Source organism: Anastrepha obliqua, chromosome 1, assembly GCF_027943255.1.
Source record: "Anastrepha obliqua isolate idAnaObli1 chromosome 1, idAnaObli1_1.0, whole genome shotgun sequence".
Taxonomy (NCBI): Eukaryota; Metazoa; Arthropoda; class Insecta; order Diptera; family Tephritidae; genus Anastrepha; species Anastrepha obliqua.
In genome coordinates, this window is record NC_072892.1 from 173,112,175 (window position 1) to 173,139,752 (window position 27,578).

At 36.5% G+C, this 27,578-nt stretch overlaps 1 protein-coding gene across 2 annotated transcripts in view; it reads right to left on the reverse strand.

Annotated features, from left to right (window-relative positions):
* The window catches only part of LOC129241319 (uncharacterized), a 69,020-nt gene that overhangs the window by 40,971 nt on the left and 471 nt on the right, over positions 1-27,578 (reverse strand). The window contains exons 1-2 of one of the 2 annotated variants that reach the window (XM_054877588.1): positions 20,319-20,554; positions 6,226-7,576 (exon numbers count right to left, since the gene is read on the reverse strand). In XM_054877588.1, the coding sequence (XP_054733563.1) occupies positions 6,226-7,378 (1,153 nt within the window). In that variant the 5' untranslated portion in view covers positions 7,379-7,576; positions 20,319-20,554. Of the gene's footprint in view, positions 1-6,225; positions 7,577-20,318; positions 20,555-27,578 lie in introns of those variants that run through there. The other variant, XM_054877580.1, reaches the window with a different exon arrangement.

Genomic DNA, 27,578 nt, shown 5'->3' on the forward strand with positions numbered 1-27,578 from the left:
AAGAAAAAAAAATGAAAAAAAAGAAAATAAAAAAAAATTGAAAGATAAAAATAAAGTAAAAAATTGGAAAAAATCAAAAAGTATTAAAACATAATTAATAAATATAAAAAAAATTTAAAATAAAAAAGTATTAAAAAAATAATTACTAATCATCACTGAAAAAAAAAATTAATATAAAAACAAAAGAGGGATTAAAAAAAAAATGTAAAAATTGAAAAAAAGAAAATAAAAAAAGAATTCAAAAATAAAAATGAATGAAAAAAACTGAAGAATATAAAAAAGTAATATATTAAAAAAATAATTAATTAATAAAAAAAATATACTAAAAAATTAAAAAAAAAAAATAAAAAAGTGCTAAAAAATAATTAATAAAAATCATTTAAAAAAGTATAATATTAAAAAAAAAAAAAAAAAAATAAGAGATAACAGAAAATTAAAAAAAAAAACTACAAGTATCAAGTTACAATTTCGTGTAATTATAAAAGAGTTTATAAAACAAGTTGATGAGGGCTTTACATTAAGGGAGAAAGGTATTACAAGTTGTTGACTGTTGGAAATGTTATTGTCAAGGACTTATAAATCTTCAGTTTTTTTCTGCATTTCATTTGACATTTTTCTATTTCAGACTAACTCAATTTGAACCATGGAAAGATACACAATCGACTAACGCGTTAAAGTTATTCAGGCTTATTATGAAAACGGGCGTTCAAATCAAAATGCATATGGATTCGTCAATAAGCAGAATTGCCGCATGGGCGAATGATAATCCAAGAGTGATTGCCGAAAAACCAATGCACCCACAAAGAGTGACTGTTTGGTGCGGGTTATGGGCCGGCGGCATCATCGGGCCGTATTTTTTCCAAAATGACGCCGGTCAAGCAGTTACTGTGAATAGTGTTTGCTATCGTGAGATGATAACGAACTTTTTATGGCCCGAATTGGAAGTTATGGATGTGGACGCTATGTGGTTTCAACATCACCGTGCCAGTTGTCACACAGCTAACAATAGCTCTTTTCCACGAAAAATTTGATGGCCGAATAATCTCACGCTGCGGTGATGTCGATTGGCCGTCAAGATCATGTGATTTGACACCGTTGAACTTCATTCTTTGAGGTTATTTGAAAGAAAAAGTGTACGTTGATAAGTCAGCAACAATTCAAGAGGTAAAGGATGAGATAATTCGACACATTAACGGCATAGAACCTCAATTATGCCTCAGCGTCATCGAGAATTTGGACCATCGGATGGAGGTGTGCCGCCGAGGCCGCGGCGGCTAATTGGCCAATATTTTGTTCCATGCGTAATTGAGCCATACCAATATTATCATAATAATGAAAAATTATAATAATTTCCTAAAAAATTGTATTTTATTCAAAATCAACATCAGCCCTTGAAACTTAGCCATCCTTTAGAAGAAATTCACGAAAAAATCGTGAGCTTTTTAACCCATGAATCCCTTTTTGGGGCCAAATTTGACCCGCTATTGAGGAAAAGCCAGAAAACAAGTAGGATATTTAAGGATTAAGGTTCCCTTCATATTCCCTGGAGGGAAGAATGGGTGGGGTGTCACATTTGCAGGCAGGGTATGACAAACACATTTACAGATGGCTCGAAGTTGGACGGCAGAGTTGGTGGGGAAGTATATTCTGAGGACGTCCCCCGCAAGCTCAAAATTAGGCTTCCGGACCACTGTAGTGTTTTCTCAAGTGGAGGTAGTCGCAATTAAGGAAGTTAAAGAAGCAGGGGATTCCTTGCTTGCTTATGTAATTATTGTAAAGGATGTAAATATCTAGTCCGACCGCCAAGCGGCAATTAGGGTCTTGGCCTCCTTGAATGTGCGTTCGAAATTAGTCGGGGTACACCTGAGCACTCTCACGATTGCATCCGAATACTTCGATATTAGACTCATTTGGGTTCCCTGTCACAGCGGCATAGAAGAAAACTGCTGGACTGATGAGCTGGCTAGACAGCGGGCCCTGGAAACGGCTTCATCAACTTGTGGTCTGCTACTGGAAAGATTGGCCTCGCGTAGACACAACGAGCGCTGGGCTAGTGCGCAAACGTGCAAAGTCGCGAAATCTTTCTGGCCACGGCTAGATCGGGGCGCTCGAGGGAACTTTTAAGGCTAACAAGGCCGCCGTTCTCGAATTTGGCAGGCATCCTTGTCGGGCATTGCCCGTTAAGTGCCCGTGCAGTGAAACCTGAGATTGCTCGAAGTCCTTTCTGCAGAAGCTGTCTGAAGGACGGGGTGGAATCATCTCAGCATCTTCTTCTCAGCGCTGTCCTGCCCTCGTCGGGCAAAGGTTTAGATATCTGGAATCTCACTTGTTCGCTGCACCTGCCGATATTGCGGCTTTAAATATTAAACTCCACTGTTGGTCGTCATCCTCTAATACAAAGACCCTGCTTCCTTTTTATCCAACTGTCTGGTTTCTTACCTTCTCCTTTTCCCCTCCCCTCCTCCTGTATGGTATCACAACGGACAAGTTTTGAACTTTTTGTTCAAGTGGGCCCCTCGGCAGAGCAGCCATTTACCCGACCCTACCCTAAGGATTAAAGTTACACGAAAATATTATATATTCGCCGCAAAATCTCTTTTAAATAAAATAATTAATAAAAATGAAAATAAAAAAAATGCTTTAATAGTCTGGCAAACATAAAGGATGCTGAAGGCTAATTGTGTGGGCTGAAGAATTTTTAAATCAGGCTGCAATATAAATTTTTTAAAACAGAATGTCAAAGATTTGGATGTACAATCTTATCATTTTTTCATTTATATGGGTTGTGTCGAAGGCGAATTCATACAAGGTGTTGTTATTAGAACAGCAGGTTTAATTTTTTTTTTTTTTTGTTGCGATTTAGTGTCTGGAACACCTATTCTGCCACTGCCCTGCACTTAACAAAATACGAATAAACTGCTTAGGTTCTGCTTCATTTTCAACCTTAAAAAGTGTGACAGACAAAAAATTAGCAGTCTACTTAAATCAAAATTAACAGCCTACTTAAATCATCTAAGCCGTGTATTAAAGACAAAATATAAAAATTCTAAAACTCTCCATACAAACACTTTGGTATCACTGGTCTGTGTGCGATCTACGGTATCGGCCAAGTCCAAACGAAACGAACCTTTGCAATTTGATAGTTATTTATTCTTCTTAGTTTCACAGTCCGTGTTGGAACCTTAGCTTCATAAGTTTATAAAATGGAAAACATGCAAAAAACATTGTCGTTAGCGAGCGCTTTCCAGCCAATTAAAAAAAAATTTCGACATTTAAAGTGGAAATCTTTGGAAAAGACAGCTATTGGTTCTAATACATCAGTGGAGCATTTCTAACTATTCACATACATATGTTTATGTTCTATTGTCAGCAGCGTTTCCCCCGACCTCACACCTCTTTCGCAAAAGCCTTCAAGGTCATGAACTACACAGAGTCGACGTAAACGAATGCCAAAACAATTCATGTTCATCGATTAGTGGAAAATTGCTAAGGTTGGCAAAACTAAACGCCCACGCAACTAAACAACATTTAGGTAAATAAAAAATGTATGCGAAAGTTTGTATGTGCGATTTGTTAACCCACGGCTAGGTCGATGATTCAGCTTGAACGCGTTGCATAATCTAATTAGCGCGCATAAAGCGCCAAAAGGGGGTGGGTGAATGCTAAGATGAATGCGAATGCATTCACTAAATTTTCAAAAAAAAGGTTTTAAATACTTATACCCAATCTATGATTTGTCTATGATGGTTATTACGAGGGAATTTAGCACTGCGACCTGAAAGATCTATTGTGCAAATCCTGCTGAGGTACCCCTCTGGGGTTTATTGTTCCTCAATTTTTATGAATGCAAGGCAATGCCACCAAGGTAATGCAGCATTTTTCTGCCTAGTGCAGGACACTCACAAAAAAAGTGCTCTGAATTTTCAGTGTACTTTTCACAGAATCGACAGAAGATGCTTCGCAGACAGACCAACAATTTTGTCATTTTGCCAGCCTTTAGATCAAGTAGTGATTCGAAATTACAAAGTTTATTATCGAAAACTTTAAGTTAAGCATAGTTTGATTAGCTTAGAGACTGGCTCGACTAAATAAATTATAAATGGCAATACATCTCATAAAAGAAGCCTGGGCAAAGCACGTTAGGTCAAATGACCGTTTTTGCTGTGCAAAGGTGATAAGAATGAAAGTGCCGTTTTACGTTTGCTGTTGTTGTTTTGTAATTAGAAATACTTCAAAACAAAGGTGCGTGGATTTTATTTTCACTTAATAAAAATCACCGTTACTTAATAAAAATCACCGTTACACAGGCACGCGTCAAAGTCAATCGACGTAATTTTTCGTATACATTTGACCTCTTTCAAATTAGAAAAAAAGTAGATAGAATTTCATTAAATGAGTTATTGACACTTTATATCAAATTGCGATTTTTTGCGTTTTAAGAGTAATTCCACTTTTCTTTAGGCATCCTCGGTGAAAAGAACGTTCTCAAAAAAAAAAAAAACATTGATGACGTTTTTAACAATGTTCTTGGACATTAATATGTCGGATAAAATGAAGAAGGATTTAATACAAAAATAAATACATTTTTTTACTGTAAAATTAACGCGAAAGTGGCAAAAAATGCCACAGAAAGTTAAACGTCTTTAAGGATCAAAATCATGTGTGGCTAAATTCGGAGTTAAAGTTGGTGGTAAATAGCATTCCGAAAAAAGCAACTAATACCATTGTTGGTCGTCCGCGTGTGTCGAAAAATCATCGAAAAATCTGAATTTGGCAAATGAAAAGAATCCGCAGACCTTACAACTGAGGAAGCTGATACTAATCTTCTTGTTCGGACAGCAGCAACATCGGCTCGTAAACAAGGGGATACCGACTTAGCTGCAATCCTGAAAGAACGATGTTTATTCAAGCTACCAAATCGCCAATTCAACATTCTGCAGATAAGACTTTAGCTTTCCTTCTTGAAAATAATTTTTCAAAAGTGCAGTACAAAAATAAATTAAGAAAGCTACGAAAATAAATTAAGAAACTGGGACATTTATCCACACTATTCTAAAACTTCAACCGCTAAATACAAATACCGACCTCAGCGTATAGAAGCAAATGAGACCCGTGTAAACGTTTTGTTGCAATCTATTTTAGAGCATACGGCTGAAAGAATTGTTGAGATGCAAAAATATATTTTTCAAACATGGATGGAAGACGAGGACACGGATTTTTTAAGCTCTGGATTTGATAGTAGTACTGGCCTGCTCAATTTAAACAAACATTTGATGAACCAGGTTCGTTGAAGAGTAGTGATGCCTCTCTTTTCATTGTTTTAAAGGAAGACTTGGCCTTTGCAGCATTTTCCATAGTTTTAGCTAACATTTCGACTGGAATAGCGGCTATTTCCTCACGGATGTTATTCTTGAGCTCTTCTATGGGCCGATGTTGAATGTGAACCACACCTAAACATCAACGACACCGTTGGACTTCTGTCTTTGAGCCAGCAACAATTCCAGAGCTAAAGGATGAGATAATTCGGTACATTAACGGCATAGAACCTCAATTATGCCTCAGCGTCATCGAAAATTTGGACCATCGGATTGAGGTGTGCCGCCGAGAACGCGGCGGTAGTTTGGCCGATATTTTATTCCATACGTAATTGAGCCATACCAATATTATCATAATAAAGAGAAATGACAATAATTTTCTAAAAAAAATTGTATTTTGTTCAAAATCAACACCGGCCCTTGAAACTTAACCACCCTTTAGATAAGGAACTATTTGCATTTGGTGGTCTTTGGAGGTGTGCCGCCGAGGCCGTGGCTGCCATTTGTCCAATATTATCATAATAAAGAGAAATGATAATAATTTCTTAAAAAAATTGAATTTTGTTCAAAATCAACACCGGCCTTTAAAACTTAACCACCCTTTATAAAAAATCGATAGTTTCACGCGCATTTGAAATTTTTTCTGCTCAGCAAAACAAAAAGATATTTATAGCACGGTGTAATGAGATGAAAGCAAATGCAAGGTGGCACAAAATTAATCACCCTACGGAAAGATTTAAAATTTTTGCGAATGGTGTCGTACGTCAATACGATGACACTTGTGAACATTACAGACAAGCAAGCAAAGAAGCACCTAAATGTTAATATGAGATGATTAATTTTGCGCCACCTTGTATGTACATATATTCCTGCATACGTGCTAGCTAGCTTACATGCCTTATTCACTTACCGTGCGTGAGTATATTGACCGTTTCGTTGTGCCAATAGAACAAACTTAGCAGGCAGCCTCTGAATGTTGTCAATGGACGGTAGCCGTTGAGCACATACGGATTAAACTGCAAATACTTCGGCATATCCTGCCAGTGCTGCAGTTGTGCAGTGGGATCGAATGCGGGTGATTTCGTTGTTGTTGTTGTTAGCGCCGATTTCGGTGTATTCGTTGTCGGCGTCACCGCTGTCGAACTTAGCAACGACGAAGATGCAGTCGTCGATGTATTTGTCGAATTCGTACAGGGTGACAATGAGGTGGTTGATGATGACAACGATGGCGCAGTCATCGGTGTCGTTGGTGTGCTTAGTGTCAAATGCTCCTCGTATGCATTATGAAGTGGAAGCCCTCTGGTTGCGAGTGCACCTCGTCGTTCGGCACAATCTTTGCCACTTAAATCTAGTATATCACCCGCTGCTCCTAATGCACCATCAACTTCGTTACTAACGCCGACGCCGACGACGCCTCCTTCTCCAACTAAACCACGTCGTCGCGCTAGATCTCGCTTAAAGCTAACTGGTGATGCGATCACAGACGATGTAATGGAATTTGAACTTGAGCTGCTGCTGCTGCTGCTGGAAGCTGAACATTGGCTAAGCGCCGTCATAGCACCACCACCATCATTTCGTGTAGCGTTCGATGTTGATTTTGGTGGTATGGAGGAAGTGACGTTATTCTTCAGTTGCGATTTCCGTGACGGTGATGCGTGTGGTGATGGTGATGGTGTGACGCACATACGCTCCACATTGCTGCCCATATATTCGGCCATGTTGATGAGATGAGAGGCTGGGCCACTTAATTTCTGTGTACTAGTACCCACAGTTGCCGGACAACCGTAGTTCATGACCGAGGTGCCGATACTATGGCCAACACCGACGCCTACTTGCAAACGATGGCGCAGCACACTGGTTTGCTCTAGCATTGCTACCGGCGTCAGCAGCACAGCTGGCGTGGAGCGCGTCGATGGTGCAGCAGCACACGATGTTACATCGTGTGATAAGAGTTCGCTGCGCGCATCGACGCTGACGTTGTTGCTCTCGACGATGGTGGTGGTCGTTGAGTTGCTTTTGTTGCTGCTGCTGTTGCTGCCATTGCAGTCGACAGCAGTTTGCATGGTTTTTCAATGATTTTAATTGAAGTGTTGACCTCCACGAATGAACACGGCTTTTGTCGACCGAAATGGCGGCGATATTTAATGATATTACCGTCGATGCGCGTTAATTGACTTACAAATTTTAAGGCTATTCTACTAACGATGATTTAAGGGCGAGTATATTAAGGTTTGTTGGTTGTTTAATTAATAGTAATTAAGCTGGAATGAAAAGAGTTTTATTGCCGATTAGTAATTACAGAATATGTTGGAGTATAATTGATTTTATAGAAACAATTTTTTATATTCAAAAAGTTAATGTAGTTCCTTAATGAAAATTTCTTACAGCCTATAAAAAAGTGAATATAATAAATCTACTTAGAGCAATGTATGAAATATTTTCACTTAATGATAATTTCAAATTAGATTATTGCTATAGAAATTGAGCTCAAAATAAGCTCTTTGAGGTACTTCAGAAGCATAATCAGAAGCATATCACGGAGGCGCAAAATTAATCACCCTTTCCGAAGATTCATAATTTTTGCTAATGGCATTGTACATACAAGCAATGGAGCGCGAAAATGTCAAAACCATTTTTTTTTTACAGTCGACTCTCGTTAATTCAAACCTGCGATATTTCGAACCTCTCATGAATGCAAAGTTATCATGAGTCCCCTACAAAATTTCTTTACAGGGTTTGATTGAAAAGTAATGAGCCTTCCCGCGCAGAGCGTCTGCCAAGCGATCAACCGAATCGGCTGGTGGGGGAAAATGATCGTTGGACCTTCCTCTTCCACTAGAAACCGGTCCCAGTTCGCTGGCAACAGCGGCGCAGTCAACAGTGTTCCGCGCGTGAAAGCTGTTTTAAAAGTGTGTTAAGATGTTGTAGTGGCGAAAATGCATCGATCGTTGGAGCAACGTTACTCGATCAAATTTTGCGTAAAGCTAAACAAAACGAGTACCGAAACCATTGGGCTACTCAAGGAGGCTTACGGGGACCAATCTCTGTCCAGTGCTCAGATAAAACGTTGGCACAAGTCGTTCAAAGAAGGCCGGGAGGACGTCGTAGACGAACAGCGATCTGGAAGGTCTTCGACGACGTAAACAGACGAAGATGTGAACCGGGTTCGTGAATTTTTGAACATTGATCGTCGTGCTAGTCTACGTGAGATCAGTGAAGAGTTAAATTTAACTTATCACAATGTGCGGGAATTCGTGACCGGAAAACTTAAAATGCGCAAAGAGGCGTTTCGACTCCATCGAGGCGATCCAAAAACTTTGACAGCCGAACTAAACGCGATTCCGGCGGATGAGTTTAAAAAATGTTTCCTGCAGTGGAAGGACCGCTACCAGCGGTGTATTGACGCTCAAGGGTCCTATTTTGAATAATATTAGTTGTATAAGCCAAAAGGTTTAATAAAACTGCTTTAAAAAAATAAGGCTCATTACTTTTCAATCAAGCCATATTTTTATGCACTCGGTAATTCGAACTAAAAAATCATTGCGACGATGCGATAATTCGAACTCATATGGTCAAACCCTCGTCAATTGAAATTTGCAAGTTTCTTGGTGTTTTAGTAAGAACTTTGAATTTTGGGACTCCCCTGAAAATACCATTACTGTGCGTGAATGCGTGTTACGCATAAAACATAGGCACATTTTGACGCACGCTTCCGCTTCGTTGGTATACAGATTAAAAATTTTGTGTTAAATATGACTCCTTTAAAGTATAAATGTTTGACGATTGCGGAAAAGAAGAAATTAATTGAAAAAGTAGGAGAAGGTGAGATGAAAAGCGATGTTACAAACGAGTTTAAGATTCCTCTCAGTACTCTCTGAACCATAATAAAGAACAAGGAGGAAGTTACTACTGGAGCACAGAAAAAAACATCTAAAGATGAATTTCCTCGTCTGGAAGAAAGCCAGGACCAAAAGTATGACTTTTTCTGACTATGTTCTAGTGAATGAAGATGTTGCTGTCTCAGGATCACTAACCGTTTGCGAAATTTTATTTGCGACAGATATGAATGAAAAGAGCAACGATGGATATGAAGACGATACATTAGAACTTTTGGCAGAGGTGTCAGTTAAGGTAGCAAGAGCCTCATTTGATAACTTACGAAGCTTTTGTCTACAAAAAGGAAACTAATGAAACAGCATATCAGGTACTTTTTCTCCTTAAGGGGTAACACCACTGTAGAAATTTCAAAAAATTGATTTTTTTTATAAGCTTAAAAAATTCTTTGAACCTTTTAAAATACAGAACAAAAAGTTTTATACGTTACCGAAGTTTATTTCATAAATATTTTAAGCTTTTAACCAAGCGTTAGTGACTGCTACCTAACGACTTCTCCAAATTTCCAAACTTTAAACGCGTTTTTCTCAAAACAAGTTTTCTGAAATTGGCACGCAGTATAACTCAAACAATTTTAAATATTTTTAATCAGGTTTTTCACTACGTCTGTATAATAACCTTCTTAAGAGAAGAGCGTAGGGGATTTTCGATAGATTAATTTAAACGATTGTTATAATTATTTAAGTGCCGTTTTTTTAGTCCAAAATAGAGTTTTTTCCTTCAAATGCTTGCTAATTTCACAAAAATAAATATTTTTTAAATCCCCTACGTGTTTCTCTATCTATTCTTATCTAGATTAAGAAAAAAAATGTTTCTTTGTTGCAGATTAAAATTTGCACCCCCTGTGCTGCGTGCCGCGAAGCTCCTTAAGAGAAACCACATTACAAAAATGTCTCCAATGCCGCGATTTTGTAAAATTTTTCGATCAAACTTTGTAGTTTTGTATTTTAGTATATAAGTAATAACTTCCCAAATCAGAGTGATTGTTTCCCCTTTCCTTCTATACAAAAAAATTCTTTAAAAATCGTGTTTATTTTACGCGTGTACAGTGGTTTTACCCCTTAAGGGGGGAGGGAGCCTGCTTTAGGGGCTTCAAAAAATCGATTTTTTTTTGCATAAATGTTTTCCCAAACTATCCAAGAATGCGTCCCCAAAATTTCAGAAGTAAATTCAAAATATTTTCGGAGTTACAGAAGAAATTGCGAGCAAGCATCGAGCAGGTAAACGTGCGGCCTGATCGCTCGAAGTGTGATTTCTCGGTTTTTTATTTTTGCGTCCTATTGAAACGAGATAACATTGATTGTATTCGGAATTAAACTCTCCTTTAGTTGAACCTAAAAAACCTTAAGAAAGTTATGATTACCCACTTTTTAAACAATCTAAAGTGAATTTGTTTTTCCAAAAAACTATTTTTTTTTTAATTAGCGAAAAATTGTTGAATTTCTCATTTTTTGTTTAATTTTCTTGGTTTAACTAGAAGCTATACGGTACTAAAATAAGAATTTTTTTGGGTTTTTGGTTTGAGATGAAAATTGCGACCTGCATCTTTCCCGCCGCACGACACATGCACACTCGAGGCGCCTCGGCAAAATGCTTGTACCAGGCATAATATGACATATATTTTAATGAAAAAATTTGAGAAGACTAATGAAATATATAACAATAAAACCAGAATGTTTCGTTTTAATCGAATATTTCTTTCCTTCCCAAAAAAATCCACGAAAAAATCGATTTTTTGAAGCCTCTAAAGCAGGCTCTCCCCCCTTAAAAAAATTATTGAAAAGTCTGAGCAGCAGCAATGTGCTTCGAAGCAAACCCGCATAAATGAGTTATTTTCAAAGATTAATAAATTCACATTATGAATATGTAAAACATTAGCAGTTAAATAGAAACACTTGATAATTCGAAGTTCTATTTATTATCTCTCAAAAATTTCGAACCATTTAATATTTCAAACACTCCATAATTTGTAATATTTTAAGAGTTCCTTGAATTTCGAATTAATGAGAGTCAACTGTAGTATATTAGGTTAGGTTAGGTTTTGTGGCAGTCGGCTTAGGGTAGCCAACTCACGTAGACCATATAGGTCCGTTGTAGGAAGTGTTTATTATTATTATATTAGCGTTTTTTTATCAGGGAACCACTTAGACGCTCTTATGACGCGTAGGATAGATTTTATCCTAACACTGGATAGTTCCGTAAGATAGTCACAATAGTATTTTTCTAACAGCTTTTCTCTACTTCCAGCTGACGCTGGACAATTACAGTGGAAGTATTCTATTGCTTCTTCTTCCACGTCTCTGCAACTTATGCAGTATTTATGAGAAAATATTGCTAGCCTAGAAGAATGCCTACCTTACAGCCAATGACCGGTGACATAAGCAACAACCTTCGAGATGTTCTCTCTTCAGAGGTTTAGCAATTTTCCAGACCTTTTCTTTTCTTATCTATTTGCGGCCAAATTGGTCTGGTTGTAGGTATTTTCTTCTCTCCATGACTTATTTACCTCTTAGAGAGAATATTATTTTTTATCTTAAATTATACCTAATTAAAGATATTTGCAAGTTGCCATAGGAATTCTAACATTGCCTCTGTTTTCACACAGTGCAACTACCCTTTGGGTAGCGAGTGGGAACTACCCTTTCCGTCCCGGAACCCATAGAAGGCTGAACTTGAAGACGGTGCTAATATCATTTAGAGCTGTGTAGTGTTTGTGACGGCGTGTGTATTAAGGTATACAGTTACCTCATTTATGACTACGACTTTTGCCTGGCAGACGCTACAGCAGTTCGGAAGTCGGACAGAAATTCTAGTCCTAATTCTTTTGAAAAACAAGTGCATGTAGCGTAGTATACATAACAGAAGTGAAACTTTCAAGGCATACAAAGAAAGAGCGAGAGACCCGAGAGAGAATGAGAGAGAGCCAGAGAAAGAATATATATCTAAACAAATTCACAACATTTGCAGAGAATACAAATAGACAAAGTTTACAAAAACGGAGAAGGGTCGACCGGTGTAGGTAAACGCCGGACACAAACCATGGCAACAACGCGCACTACTTCGAGCGTTTATCACCCACATAAACGCAGCGATTCCAGGACCGCAGCAACGGCCAGCAGCAAATTACCACAAGGCAATACCAATAAATCCGACGCCGGAATGAATAGCACTTTATAGTACGCACAAAGACTAGCCAGGAAACGGAAATAAGTGCCCAAAAAAACGCCAAAAAAATTGGGACCAAAAAACGCCCCAAACAGTAGGCACCAAGGAAATATAGCGCCAAAAAGTAGGCACCAAAAATATATTTCCTACAAGTTTGCACCAACAAACAAGCGCCAAAAGGTAGGCAGTGTTATTTCTCACTAGAAATTAGCAACCACAAGGAAAAACTCAGGAAAAATAGCTTAAAGTGTATCTAAGATATGTACATATAAGGTATAGCTCTCTCTCTCCTTTTCCTCTACGTTACATCTTTTTTCTCTCTCGCGGAACGAAAATGACCAAAACGTTGCATGACCTTGAAATTTTACTCTTCATTCTCGCACGTCCTACGACTCGAAGTTTCACTTCAAAAAACTCGATAGCCTACTTTATTTTCTAGCTTAGAGCCATCCGTGTAGAAATTTATTTTCCCTCTTCTCCTTGGCCTTTGAGTTTGTCGCTCTCTTCTTTCTTATTTAGAAAAAAGTTTTTTAAAAGTAAAATCGATGATTAATTCTGCGCATATAAATGCGAGGTCTTTTTTTTTACTTTGCTCCAGAAATATTTATTTAGTCATTAGTATTATAGACTGTCCAGATAAGAACGACAAAAAAGCTGAATTCAAATCAAACAACAACAGTATGAGAATGATTCTTATTTTATTTTAAAGCTACATTCATGACATTATGTATAGACATCCGCATTATTCAAATGATCGCCTCGGCTTTACTGGCAGCGCTTCAAGCGGTCGATCCAATTTCTGATGGCTCAGTGGGGCATTATTGATGTTGCCGGGCTTGTCCAAAATGGTTGGCATTTTGACGTAGTCTAATGACTTGACGTAGTCCCAGGGATACTCCTCGCGGGTTGTCAAGTCGCATGGTGAATACTCGCCTCGAGATGTTCCAGTCGTCAAATTTGTGGAAAATTATAAAGCAGACGGTAACGCCAAAGTATCTAATGAATTCGGATCGGCACTGACAAAAATTACAACCCACAAAGTGACAGACACATCGAAAAAAGTGCAAGTCAATTGGCCCCCAATGGTGCTTTAAAATCCAAGAGCTGTGCATGAGTACTGGACAGGTTTCTGTACAAACTCTCAGCTTCGAGGAGGCTAAAAACATGACTAGCCTGAGTGGCGCAGGCAGCAAACACTGCCTCTACGCTAAATCAAATCCTCTGCCGCGAGAGGATACGACGCAAAAGATGCTGGACCACGCCCAATGTACTTCAGAGCAAAGGAAACATGATGCTGCTGAAATCAGTTCAGCCGACCCTGTAAGCAAGTAAAACCTGTAAAGTACTTGAAGCTTCGAGGTAATAAAATTTGGAATTAGACATTCCACAAACGGCATTACACCGTATTTTGCATAAAAATTTGGGTATTATCTTATTATGTAACTCCATCAAAAATCATCTTGCGTGATGAGGACCATTTGCACCTCGGTGGCTCCGGCAACAAGCAAAATTGACTGGTCTGTGGCTCAGAAAATTTAAGAGTTATTGTTGAAAGCCTCCTCAAAGTGTGACTGTTTGGTGCGGACCTTACTTTTTCGAAAATGAAACTGAAGCAGCAGTTACGGTGAATGGATTGCGCTATCGAGAGTATTGATCTGGTCAACTGTTATTTTCAAGAAGACGGCGCTACGTGCCACACAAGCAACAGAACCATTGATCTTTTACGGCACGGCAAGTCGCTTGCTGGCAGCACTTGGGACAAAGACAAAGAAATGTTGCTGCCGAATTTCAAGGCAATAGGCCGACCGGTTCTTAACTATGCTGCGCCTCTTTAGTCGCCTGGAACCAGTAATATGCAGTGGACGAAGCTCCAGACCTGCCAAAATACTGCAATAAGGACCGCGACAGGATGTCTTCTGATGTCCCCCATACAACATCTGCATGACGCGGCTCATATGTTACCTGTGAAGGAGCATAACAAACTGCTCAGCAAGCAGTTTTTGCTAGGGTGTCACCGTAGGCCACCCATGCAGACACCTGCTTGAGCCTGAGAAACCTCCCAGGCACATCAGGAGGCACTTCCTAAATTACGTGGACGAGATCCTAGACAAAACAGACAGACCACTCCAGGATCGGACAGTGTACAGACAGGCCATAAAAGACATTCATCCGGGGACCCTTACCACCTGCTTAAGCTCCCGACCTCCGAATGCCGTTATCGGAGTCCCACCACCACCAATTGCAGACGAAGAGCTCCAACTTCCCCGCGAGTCCCGCGTAACCTTGGCACATTTACGTTATGGATACTGTAGCAGGTTAAACTCCTACCTATCCAGAATCGACCCCGACATACTAAATATATGTCCAGCATGTGAGGCCACGCCGCACGACACTAACCACCTTTTCACATGCCCCATCAAACCCACTCATCTAACACCTCTCACCCTCTGGACCCAACCCGTCGAAACAGCTAGTTTCCTGGGCCTACCGTTAGATGACTAGACGAACACGACCGGTGATTACACTACACTGACAGGGCAAAAGTACTGCTACAACAACAACAACAACGGGAAAAGACCTTCAATAACACCTCTTATTAGAAAACCCTTTAGTTCCTTTTTTTAATTTTTAAAATTTTTGTTTATATAGTGTTATTCAATACGTGCGCTTCAACTTTTTTCCGATAGGGAGGGCGAACGACGCAATATTTTTTATTTTTCGCTTGTCATTTGTAAACTTCATTAGTATACATTTCATCATGGAACGCTACACACTTGAGCAACGATTGCAAATCGTGCAAATTTTTTATGAAAATAATCGTTCTGTTGTTGCTACTTTAAGAGCATTACGGCCATTTTACGGTCCATTTAACAAGCCGTCCCGTTTTGGGGTTATGTGAAGTCATTGGTCTACAGTAACAAGCCGGCGACGATTTGTGAGCTCAGAGCCAATATTGAACGCGAAATTGCTGGAATTTCGGCCGATTTATGCAAAAGAGTGGTCGAAAATTGGGTTCAACGATTGGACTTCGTAAAACGTGCACGCGGTGGTCATGCAAAAGAAATCGAATTTCATACTTAAATGTATATGTTCAAACTCGATAATATAAAAAAAATTAGTTAAAAAGTCAAATCGTTTGTGTTTTATTCAAAAAAGTTCAAAAGTTGAAGCGCTCTTACTGAAAAACCCTATATTTAAAAATTTTTTTTTTTAATTTGTTTTTTATTTTTTCTACAATAATTTTTATTTTTATTCTTTTTATTGTTTTTTTTTAATTATATTATATATATTTCTTTTATTTTTTTTTTTAATTAAAAAAAAATTTTTTTTTTAATTTTTTTTTTTGTAGTATTTTTTTATTTTTTTTTTTTTAACAAATTGCTTAAAAGGTCACTTTTTTGCGGATAACTCCCTCTGTAAAAAGTTATTCTGCTACAGTTTGGTACATGACTTTGATTAAATATTAGCTCCGTTATTTCTGAAAACCGTCAAAAGCGAATCACTTTATAAATGATGTAAATGGGTTTCAATAAGACCATTTAGTGGATCAAGGACCATTTTTAAATAACGCTTTCTTAAAAACTTCACCATTGAATTTACAAGACGCCAATTAAGGAAGATGAAGTTTCAAAACTTTTGCAAAAACAAAAAAAACATTGATAATTCAAGCACAGTGTAAGAAATTACAAAAAAAAAATTATAATAATTTACTATTTACCAGAATTTATTTCTTGCATTCTTCATTGTGAAAAAATACACAATCACACCAAATGCGTTTAAAAACAAGCGCCAGTCAGGCAGTAGAATTCGCATTAAAATTAAAGCCAACAGCTGTTTAAAATTTACTGTTAAAGGCAAGCATTTCGTCCGATGAGTGTGAAAATAAATGCATTCAAATTATATTCAAAACCAACAGCTGGGCGAGAAGAAAAGAAGCTGAAAACTGTGGTCAAATGGCCTCACTAAGCAAAACACTTTCATAGAAGCGGCCAGCTATTGAACATAAATGCAAATGCTTAGCACTGAATGGCGGAAATTTTGATTAAATTGTGCACAAGGAATAAAGCGCCACGATGATAGGACCGACCGAGAACTGGCAAATTACATTTGTGTGGGTTAAACAATTTTGCGCCGATTGAATTTCTTGCATTTTTCTATGCATCAGCCGATTACGAAATTGCACTCAATGCTGCTGGCAGGATTGTGAACACATGGAACTTTGTGCCTAAATTGTATGACCAGCATAAAATGAAATATTTTATGGAACCAAAACTCAATTTATACATTTTTACGGGCTGTCAGAAACAAATGGAATGATTTCGTATAATAAATGGAACGTTAAGCGAATTTGCTATACAACTATGTATGTGTGTATGTACAGGGTTGGCCATCTTAAACTGACCCATGTGATTATTAAAAAAATATGGAAAAAGAAACATTTTTTTGTGTTTCATTGTGAAAAACATTTAATTTAGTTCAAGGAGATTCGTTTACATCACTTTTTGAATATGATATCGCGCAAGTGGTCGCCCTTAGCTCGTATAGCGTAATGTGCCCGTTTTTCGGCGTTTTCCATAGTTTTGGCCAGCGTCTCGGCCGATATGGCGGCTATTTCCCGTCGGATATTGGCCTTAAGTGCGCCTAGTGTCTTTGGCTTGTTGACGTAAACCTTAGATTTCAAATTACAGTAAAAAGTTATAGGGTTACTCAATGGGTCAGTTTAATATGGCCAACCCTGTACATATGTACTAAATGTGAAATGTTTCGCAGAATTGTAGTTTAGTTCTTAGTACTGAAAATCAAACAAATTTTTTTGGTCTGTGTTATCAATGGGTTTGTTGTCTCAATTAAGTATCGCTCATACGCACCGGTGTACACACACACATTTAAATTCATTTAAAACGCTTAAACAAACTATTATCAGCATGAAAAACTTGAACGCACTATAAAACTTGAACTCGACCGTATTTTAAAAAAAGTTTAAGCAATATTACAATAATATCGGGTGTTTTTTTTAGCTGCATGCGAACTAAGGATATCGATAACTTTGATTTGACAGCTGAGAATGGCAAATTGCGTTGCGATTTCTGTTCAGTAAGATTTAGCAAGTCATCATGAATCACTTAACTTCAGAACGCTTCCAAATTGTGGAAATTTACTTTGAAAAAAAAAAAATCTGTTCGCGAAGTTTATAGAGCGATGAGTTGTAGAATTTGCCGCAATGTTGATTCGACTGCATTCCTAAGGGGACAGATACCTGTAAAATTTCGAAAAAATTTAAATTTTTTTTTTCATAAAATGTTAATATAAACTCCTTTAAGAATGTGTCAAAAAAATTTTAGAACGTAAATTTAAGTATTTCTTATATTATAGATCGTCAACCGTGACGACTCTCTTCTTTGCGTTCGAGCGCTGGGAGAGGTATAGTTACGTTGCCGACTTTAGACGCGTTTTTCTAAAAACTGTATTTTTCGAATTGGCATACACGATAACTCGAAAAGTTATTGACCGATCTCCATGAAATTTTGCACACATTCTTTTTATGATATTACTTTCTATGTGAATACAAGTTTTCGAAAATGTTTCGAAAAAATTATTTTTTCGAAGCAAAAATAATGGGAAAATTCGCCACCAATTCATTTTTTTTAAGCATTTTATTCCGCGAATTTGTTTCCCCCATTTTTTTTTTAATTCATATAGAAATTATGACATTAACAAACAAAAAAGATTTTGGTTTTTTGTATTCAGGTCACTGACGCCGATGCTACAATGCCCGCCGATTGAGAAGCCACGCTGCGACCTTCCTGGAAGAATTGAGTGTACATCCGCCATTTTAAATGATTAAAATAATAAAAAATGTATATTATTTTAATGTATAAATAAATTGTATAGGATGTCAATTTTGAAAAAAATATATTCATTCATTTCAAATAATTTTAATGAAAATCAGGGAAAATATGGCCGCTTACAGGTACCTAATCCCCTTAACTTGTAGGATCTTGGCTTCCGTGCCTATAAAATACAGCTCGTGCAAGAATTGAAGCAAAATGACCATCGCGTTTGCCTCACATTTTTCTGATTGGGCTCATTTAATTTTATTATTCGGATTTATTGAAAAAAATAGCCAAAAACTGGAATAAACGAATGGACCGAGTGATTAATATTAAAAACAAATAAATGCCATGAAATTATCTACCAGATTACAGTAAAAAAAAAATACGTTCCAAAAATATTTTCATTTGTATTATTATTTTAAGCTCTCAAGCTCTTAAAAAATCACCCAATATAAAATAAGTAATATTAAGTTTTTTTTTTATTTTTTATTTTAATATTAAGTACAAGCACATTTTAAAATTGTCTTTATTTATTTATTCTATATTTTTCTAGTATATTTTAAAATAGTCTTTACTTATTTATTCTATATTTTTGAAGTATATTTTAAAATTTTATTTATTTATTTATTCTATATTTTTCAAGTATATTTTAAAATTTCTTTACTTATTTATTTTATATTTTTCAAGTATATTTTAAAATTGTCTTTATTTATTTATTCTATATTTTTCAAGTATATTTTGAAATTCTCTTTGTTTATTTATTCTATATTTTTCAAGTATATTTTGAAATTTTCTTTGCTTATTTATTCTATATTTTTCAAGTATATTTTAAAATTTTCTTGATTTATTTATTCCATAGTTTTCTCTTTCATATTCCTTTCTTATTTTTTTTCTGTTTTTTTTTGTTTTTTTTTTTTACAAGCTAAATCTCTGAGTGGGTTTCATGCTGCACTTTAATAGCCACACTTTAATTTTTTTATTGTTGTCTCAATGAAATTGAACAGATTTTTTGAGGATGCTTAAATAAGGCAGCTGCCTTCTGACAATAAGAGCCACTACACACTATTCAAAACTGCAAAGCTTACATATTTTTTTATCCATTTATTTTCACTCTATGCGAATATCATTACTTCCACAATCACGGCTTTTCGGCAATGGCAAAATATTTATGTAACAATATTTTCGGCAAAACAAACATACACACACGCACACATATATGATATGCAGGACAATGTCGTGCCGTGGCCATAAATTTGATATTTTTCGTATAAATATACAAAAATATACGTGCATGTGAATGCTTCAATGCGTATATATGTGTGTGTGTGTGTAAGTAAGTAAGTCATGCCCACTTGTGCGTTTGTTTATGTGATTCGCTATTGTTTCATTGTCATTGTGGAAAGTGAAATGGAAAGCGGTGCTGATTGTAGGAAATTCAGGAGGGGCCTACTCCACCACAGCAAAGCCAACAAGAAAAGAGGGGAAGTAACCGTGCACGCGTTTCCTACAATTTATGTAAGTATTCGCGTGTGGCTGTTGAATTTGAGCGCATTTTGAAGGGCAGAAATTAATGTGACTGTTTTCGGCTAATAAATCACGCCATTTCCGTTGACTCAGTGTAGAAAAAGAGTAGAGTAAATGCGAGTATTAATGGAATCTCGTGGAGCACTAACTTTTTTTCCTTTTTCCTTTAATTAACACACATATGTAATTTTTTTTTTCTTTTTCTAATATTTTTTTTTTTTTCATTTTCTAATAATTTTTTTTTTTTCATTTTCTAATATTTTTGTTTTCATTTTCCAATATATTTTTTTTCGTTTTCCAATATTATTTTTTTCATTTTCCAATATAATTTTTTTTCATTTTCTCATATTTCTTTCGTTTTTCACTTTCACTTTTCTCTTTTCTTATTTTAGAAGCACAACATGTCGCTACTCTGCTGGTAACAACTTTGCCAAGAAACTGAAATTGATATTTTTCTGCAATTCTGCAAGCGACACACATTTTTAAATCATACCATCACGTGATGTTTGACAAACCAAAAAATATCACCGCTAACACATTTTATAATACACAAATTAAAATATTTATTATAATGTAAATAATTTACTTTTTCCAAACTTTTCTTTCACAATAAGCAGCGTAAGTCTTTTTTTGCTCTTTATTAATTTATGTTTTTTCTTTTTGCCTATTTTTCAGAAATTCCGCTAGTCCACTGCTGCAAATATAACATTCACCACGACGAACAAATTTCGACTGAACTCACTTGCGCCAAATTCACCGTTTCTGAGAGACACATTCGAAAGTAATCGTTCAGCTGAGGTGGCCTCCCATCAACACCTTCGACCTACCTACCAGTCAGTCACCCACTTCGAAAATGAACTTTGACATTTTTCGAAATAAATAAGAAATAAACATAATTTACTTGATGACAATTTTTTTGTTTTATTGTTTGTATGTCTGAGTGGTTTATTCTTTTGCACGTTTATTCTTTTTGTTGCATACATATATTTGTTTATTACAACAATTTTGTTTTTGTAAAATTATTTTCATTCTATTTTTAACTTGCTGCAATCAAATGCTCGCTACACTAACGTAAACACATTGTTGTATATGCATACATACATACATACACACATACGCATGTATGTATGAATGCAAATACATAGCCATATAAATTAGCCACATTGTTTATTAGCAATTATTTATAGAAAATTACATTTTTATTAACTGAAAATATTGGCACGCATATTTGCCTGCTTTAATTACACAGGGCAACAAAAAAAAAAAAATCTGCGGTAATAATTTTGTTAATGGTTTTCATTAGCACTTGTATTATATATATTGAGTATGAAATTACATTTTTTGAATTGACTCTGGTTCTTGAGATAAACGCAAAATTAAAAATTATTAAAAAAATTTAAAGTGCCCTCCTACAGTTGCACTAATTTGATTAAATCTAACTACGGTTTCGTTATCTGTTTGCATATTTAGGTACAACACTTTCACTTATTTGCTGTTAGACTCAGAAGTTATCAGTTAGTGTCATTTTTCAGTTTTAAAGAAATTGTTGTCTCGAAAATATGAGTTCGTCACGAAAACCTTGTGTTAACGATTGCAACATTTTTTGTTATATATGTGGCAAATTTTGTTCGCAAAAGCAAAGAAAACAGATCACAGAGTTTGTGAAAACAACCTACCAAGCATACTTTGGGATAAAGTATGTACAAAAGAATAAATATTGGGTGCCCAATATTGTGTGTAAGTCTTGTGTAGAATCTTTGCGATACTGGAGCCAAGGAGGACGTAAAGGGCTTCAATTCGGAGTACCGATGATGTGGAATGAGCCAACGAATCATTTTAATGACTGTTATTTCTGTGCAGTAAAAGTGAAAGGTACAAACCGTTTTAAGAAATCAGTTAGACCCCCAGTATTGCACAGTGACAATTTACCAATTCCTGTGTTTACAGGACCATCTTCTGCTAACTGTAATGACATTGAAATGTTAGAGAATTCTGACAATCAAGCAAGCAGCAGTGAAAGCGAGTTCGAAGAAAGTAGTTGTATGAAACAAGGATTTTCGCAAGCAGAGCTTAGCGACTTGGTTCGTGATTTAAATTTATCAAAAACATCTGCCGAAATTCTTGCTTCAAGACTAAAAGAAAAACAATGTCTTCAACCTGGCGTTACCATCACATTCTTTAGGACCAGAGAGCAAGAACTTCTTCCTTTCTTTCAAGAAGAATACAAGCTTGTATTTTGTAACAATGTTTCTGGTCTGTTAAATTGAATGGGGCATCCTGAATATAATCCTGAACATTGGAGACTTTTTATAGATAGCTCAAAAAGAAGTCTGAAATGTGTATTGCTGCACAATGGAAATAAATTTGCTTCGGTTCCAATTGGTCATTCAACGAAACTAAAAGAAGAATACCAAAATACAATATTAAAATTGTTTTAGAAAAGATTTCATACGCACAACATCAATGGTCAGTATGTGTGGACTTAAAGATGGTGAATTTTTTATTAGGTCAGCAAGGTGGGTATACTAAATACCCCTGTTTCATATGTTTATGGGATAGTCGCGCAAAAAAAGAACATTGGACTAGAAAGGTTTGGCCTTTGAGAGAAAATATGGAAGTAGGAAAAGCAAATGTAGTTCATGAACCACTGATAAGCCGAGAAAATATTCTTCTTCCACCACTTCACATCAAGCTTGGGCTAATGAAACAGTTTATCAAAGCCCTTGATAAGACCGGTGACTGTTTTAAATATGTGTGTCAAAAATTACCGTCTTTAAGTATGGGCCGCAGATCCGTACTCTTATAAAAGACATTGACTTTATAAACCATGTGTCACAAATTGAATCTAAAGCATGGCTAAGCTTTGTCTTAGTAGTCAAAAATTTTTTGGGGAATCATAAGGCACCAGATTACCAAAAACTAGTTGATGAAATGCTTCGAAATTTCTGCAGTTTAGGAGCTAATATGAGCATTAAATTGCATTTCCTTCATAGCCATTTGGACAAATTCCCGAAAAACTTGGGCGATTATAGTGAGGAACAGGGAGAACGGTTCCACCAGGATATAAAAATAATGGAAGAAAGGTACCAAGGTCGATGGGACTGCCACATGATGGCAGACTACTGCTGGACCTTATTAAGGGATTGTCCTAAGCAAAACCATAACAGAAAAGCCAACAGAAAAACTTTTTTGTAATGTTTTTAAATTATTTAAGTTAACTGCAAATATATATTTTTGTTTTTGTATAATTTTTAATGAAATATATTAATAAAAATATTTTTTTAGTGTATATTGGTATTTTATATTAATACTGTTTTTTTTCAGTGAAATAGATAATAGTCTTTATCTCAAAAACTAGAGTCAATTTGAGAAATCTAAAATTTTTCTAGTATTCAGCACACTAGTCTCACACAGAATTGACTTAAACCAACCCTGCCGCAAAATGACTGTTCCCCAGTGTTATTAAAGAGAGCACAATTTTCATTCGTACTGTACTTAGGCGCCATGGTTAAGGCCGAGCAGCTTATCTAACTATTTACGTTTACGTGGTAAGTGTACAAGCACACGTATATATGTAGGTATAAGAGTATAATGTGTTTAATTATGCCCGCACTTTATTTCTCATTACAGGTACATACATATTTATATGTACTCATACATTTACATTTACTTTACATGCATTGGTTTTTTTTTTGGTCGTGTTTCTCCTCCAGTTTGTGGTGTGCGTTTTGATGCTGAAATGAAGTGACCCACAGTCTCATGCCATCTCCGAACGGCAGATGGTTTCTTATAACAAGCTTTTTTATGACAGGAGCTTGCCATTGACTGCCCCGAGGTGACAGCTGTTAGAGAAAATTCATTTTTATTATTTTATATTTCATATCCACCGACACGCAGTCAAGCACAAACGCATGCGGCTACAGCCGCCGTCTCAATTAAATAACAACAACAACAAAAGCAGTAAAACGGCACTTTGAATTTTTTATGTTGGCACAGAAAGTCAATAATTGGGGGCGCCACAGCGCGTAAAACCAAGACAGAAATATTCAAGCCAATTTAAAAATATAATCAAAAATGCATATAAAAGCAGTAATGCGTTTCGCTAACACATTTTAACGATATTCGCATTGTTATCTATCCTCCCTTAAGCAACATTTTAATGAGTTTGCTATTCGTTGACCCATTTCATAACGGAAATCGATAAGACAAAATCAGCTGTTTTGGTTGACAAGTCGATTATAGCAAACTAAAGGACAACAATTTTTATATTGCTTCGGGATGTGGACAATTCTTTCCCATTTCGCTGGAGGGAAGTTCCAGAATCTATTTATTTCGGTTAACTCTAGACTTGCCTGAGGATTTTTTATATTGCTTCGGGATGTGGACAATCCTTTCCCATTTCGCTGGAGGGAAGTTCCAGAATCTATTTATTTCGGTTAACTCTAGACTTGCCTGAGGACCTTATTTCTCAGCTTGACTGCGATCTTCGAGGTTCCAGAATAACAGCGATTTTGACTGAAGAACAGGTAAATCTTGTAACCTTGAAGCATGGTTGGTTGGTTGGTTAAAGTGGTGATACTTCCAGAATCCAACTATCGCTTCCGCACCATTTTGTTGCCACATCCTCGTTACCAACATGTTTAACGGTTATTTACAGCATTACTTTATCCAGTCTGTGCTGTTTAAGAACCTTATTAGGTCTAAGCCAGACAGTTGTTCGAGATCCTCCAACATAGCGACCAGCTTCATTTAACCTAAATGCACTAATGGTAGCCGTCTTCTTAAGGGGTTATACGCAGTTATGAAGCAAATAAAAGACGGGTTGTCAAGGATTTATCCTGAAGAAACTTCAAAATATTTTAATTTGAAAATTTTTGGCGGTTATAAAAGCATCCTTCAAGAACGTAATAAATTTTTTATTTATGAAAATGTTGATTATAGAGCGCGCTGCAGGCGATTTCTGGAACCTCCTTTAAAAAAAGACGATTTACGGTGTACATCGTAACTCAGGATTGGATTATCTGAAATCAAAAAACCAAACAAATTTTGTTAATATATTAGATTATCTAGTAATTAATCGTTCGGCTAATCAAAATAGTGAATTTTCACAAAATGGCAGCTTTTAAAAGAAATGATTTCGATTTTTACGTTAAAATTTGGCCGTAAATTGATTATAAAATGGAAAATAAGTATCAGATTTACAAAAGGAACGATTAATTACTAGAAAATGTATCTTTAAAGATTCAGTTAAAACGGTTGACCGATCAAACAAGCCGTTTTCGAGATATCGTGTACACCGACTTGAAAAATGCCGTTTTGAAAAAAACACGTTTAAAGTTTCAATACCTACGTTAAAACGTGCCGAGGCATCTCTACATATTTAGGTATAACTCCGAAAGTATTGCTTAGATCTACTTCAAATTTCGTGCGAATACTTTTGAATATATGTACATTACAAAAATGCAATAAAAAAAATCGATTTTTTTGAAAGTCATAACTGCGTATAACCCCTTAATGTGTAGGTCTAGGACGATCAGCACCGTAATAGGAGGAGCAATCAAATCTATTAAAGCCACAAGAGGTTGCCCTCTAGGAGGCGTACTCTCTCCTCTTTTGTGGACTCTAGTCATAGATGAACTTCTCCACAAACTGAATAACCTAGGATTGCACACTCAGGGCTACGCTGATGACCTAGTAGTTTATGTATGCTGGCATGAGGAAACCATTTCGGATCGCATGCAGCAAGCGCTTACAAGGCCTGCACAAGGCTTTTTGGTAAGACATGGCGACTTAACCCTAGAATGACCTTCTGGGCATTCATCCGGATCTTGAGATGAATGAGGAGATACATGATCGGGCTTTACTCTTGATCAAAGACATGTGTTACCTTATGTGCGGTAGTTTATTAGTCAGGTTAGGAATGCCAGCGCCAAATCGTGAAATGAATGACGCATTTAATCGAGAGTTGGAACAGGAAGGTGAATATGATCACCAGGAATTAGATTTAGTAGTTCAAACGAATGTACCACTGTTGAATCGCTAACAAAAAGAAGTTTATGATACGTTAATGAAGGCAATTGATGATGGAAATGGTGGTTTATATTTCCTTGATGCCCCTGGTGGAACTGGTAAGACATTCCTCATGTCAGTAATTTTAGCCACTGTTCGTGCGAAATCCAACTTTGCGCTTGCAGCTGCTTCTTCTGGAATAGCAGCCACATTATTAGAAGATTGCCGTACGGCTCATTCAGCATTAAAATTGCCGTTAAATCTTCAAAAAATTGAAGAACCAACATGTAATATTTCAAAAAACTCAGCAATGGCCAAGTTTTATCAGCATCGAAAATCATCACCTGGGACGAATGCACAATGGCGCATAAACGTGCATTAGAAGCACTTAACTGAACATTGAAAGATATACGCGATGGCTCGAGATGTTTTGGAGGCGCAATGATTTTACTGTCTGGCGACTTCCGCCAAACACTGCCAGTAATTCCAAGATCAGCGGCTGCTGACGAAATAAACGCTTGCTCAAATCATCAAAGAGAAACTTCTGCTGACAACAAACACGAGAGTTGCATTACTTAATAATACATTTACTGAAGATTTCTCTGAGCAATTACTGACTATCGGTAATGGTCGAGTACCTGTCGACGAATAGAGCGGATTGATTTCATTTCCTCAGAATTTCTGTAACTTTGTCTCATCGAAAGACGAACTTATCAATAAAGTATTCCCAAACATCATTAATAACTACAAAAATAATGAATGCTTGAGTGAGCGAGCAATTTTAGCGGCTAAGAATAAAGATGTAGATGACCTAAACTACATACATAATTCAAAATGATATCATTGGAACAATGCATTCATTCAAATCCATTGACTGTGTAACAAATGAAGATGAAGCCACCAACTATCCAATTGAATTTTTAAACTCCTTGGATGTGCCTGGCTTACCACCTTACAATTTACGCCTAAAAGTTGGCTACGTAGTAATCATGCTTCGAAAAATAAGCCCACCAAAACTTTGCAACGGTACGCGCTTGGTGGTAAATAAATTGATGAACAATGTGATTTACGCGACGATACTCAAAGGAGAATTCGAAGGTGAAGAAGTTCTCATTCCGAGGATCCCGATGATCCCAACCGATCTTCCGTTTGATTTTAAAATACTTCAATTTCCGATCCGTCTTGCATTCGACATGACCATTAACAAATCACAAGGCCAATCCTTGAAAGTTTGTGGTCTGAATCTAGAAAATCAATGTTTCTCACATGGTCAAATATACATATGTGGCATGTTCACGGGTTGGAAAACCATCTTCGTTGTTTGTTCTTGCACCTGATAATAAAACAAAAAATGTCGTGTATCACAAGGTGCTTAACTGAGGAGTGCAATCTATTGAAGTTTCATTGAAATACTTGATTATAAAAAAATTAACTTAATAAAATCAAAAATCTGCTTTTTTATTGCCTCTTGGGCGGAACAAAGTTCGCCGGGTCAGCTATTATAGTATTTTCATAAAATTGCTTTCATGAAAAATTTAGCACACGAAAAAATTATACCAAGGGAGTTCTTAAGTTCTGCCAATACTCAATTTATTAACACACTTTTCGTATCTTCTTATTTTTAACTTTCTTTCCTAGTTCTATATGTCTTTTTAAATATACACTTAGTTTCACTTTCAATGTTTATGTAATGCAATGCTAACACGTGCTTCCGCTACTAGCATGCGAATTCAGGACAATGTCGACGGATGGTTTCTTCACGTACTTGCATATATATGCGTGTGTAAACTTCCCCTGTGGTATGGCGTTTGTGTATGTGTGTGTTTGTCTAAGCAAA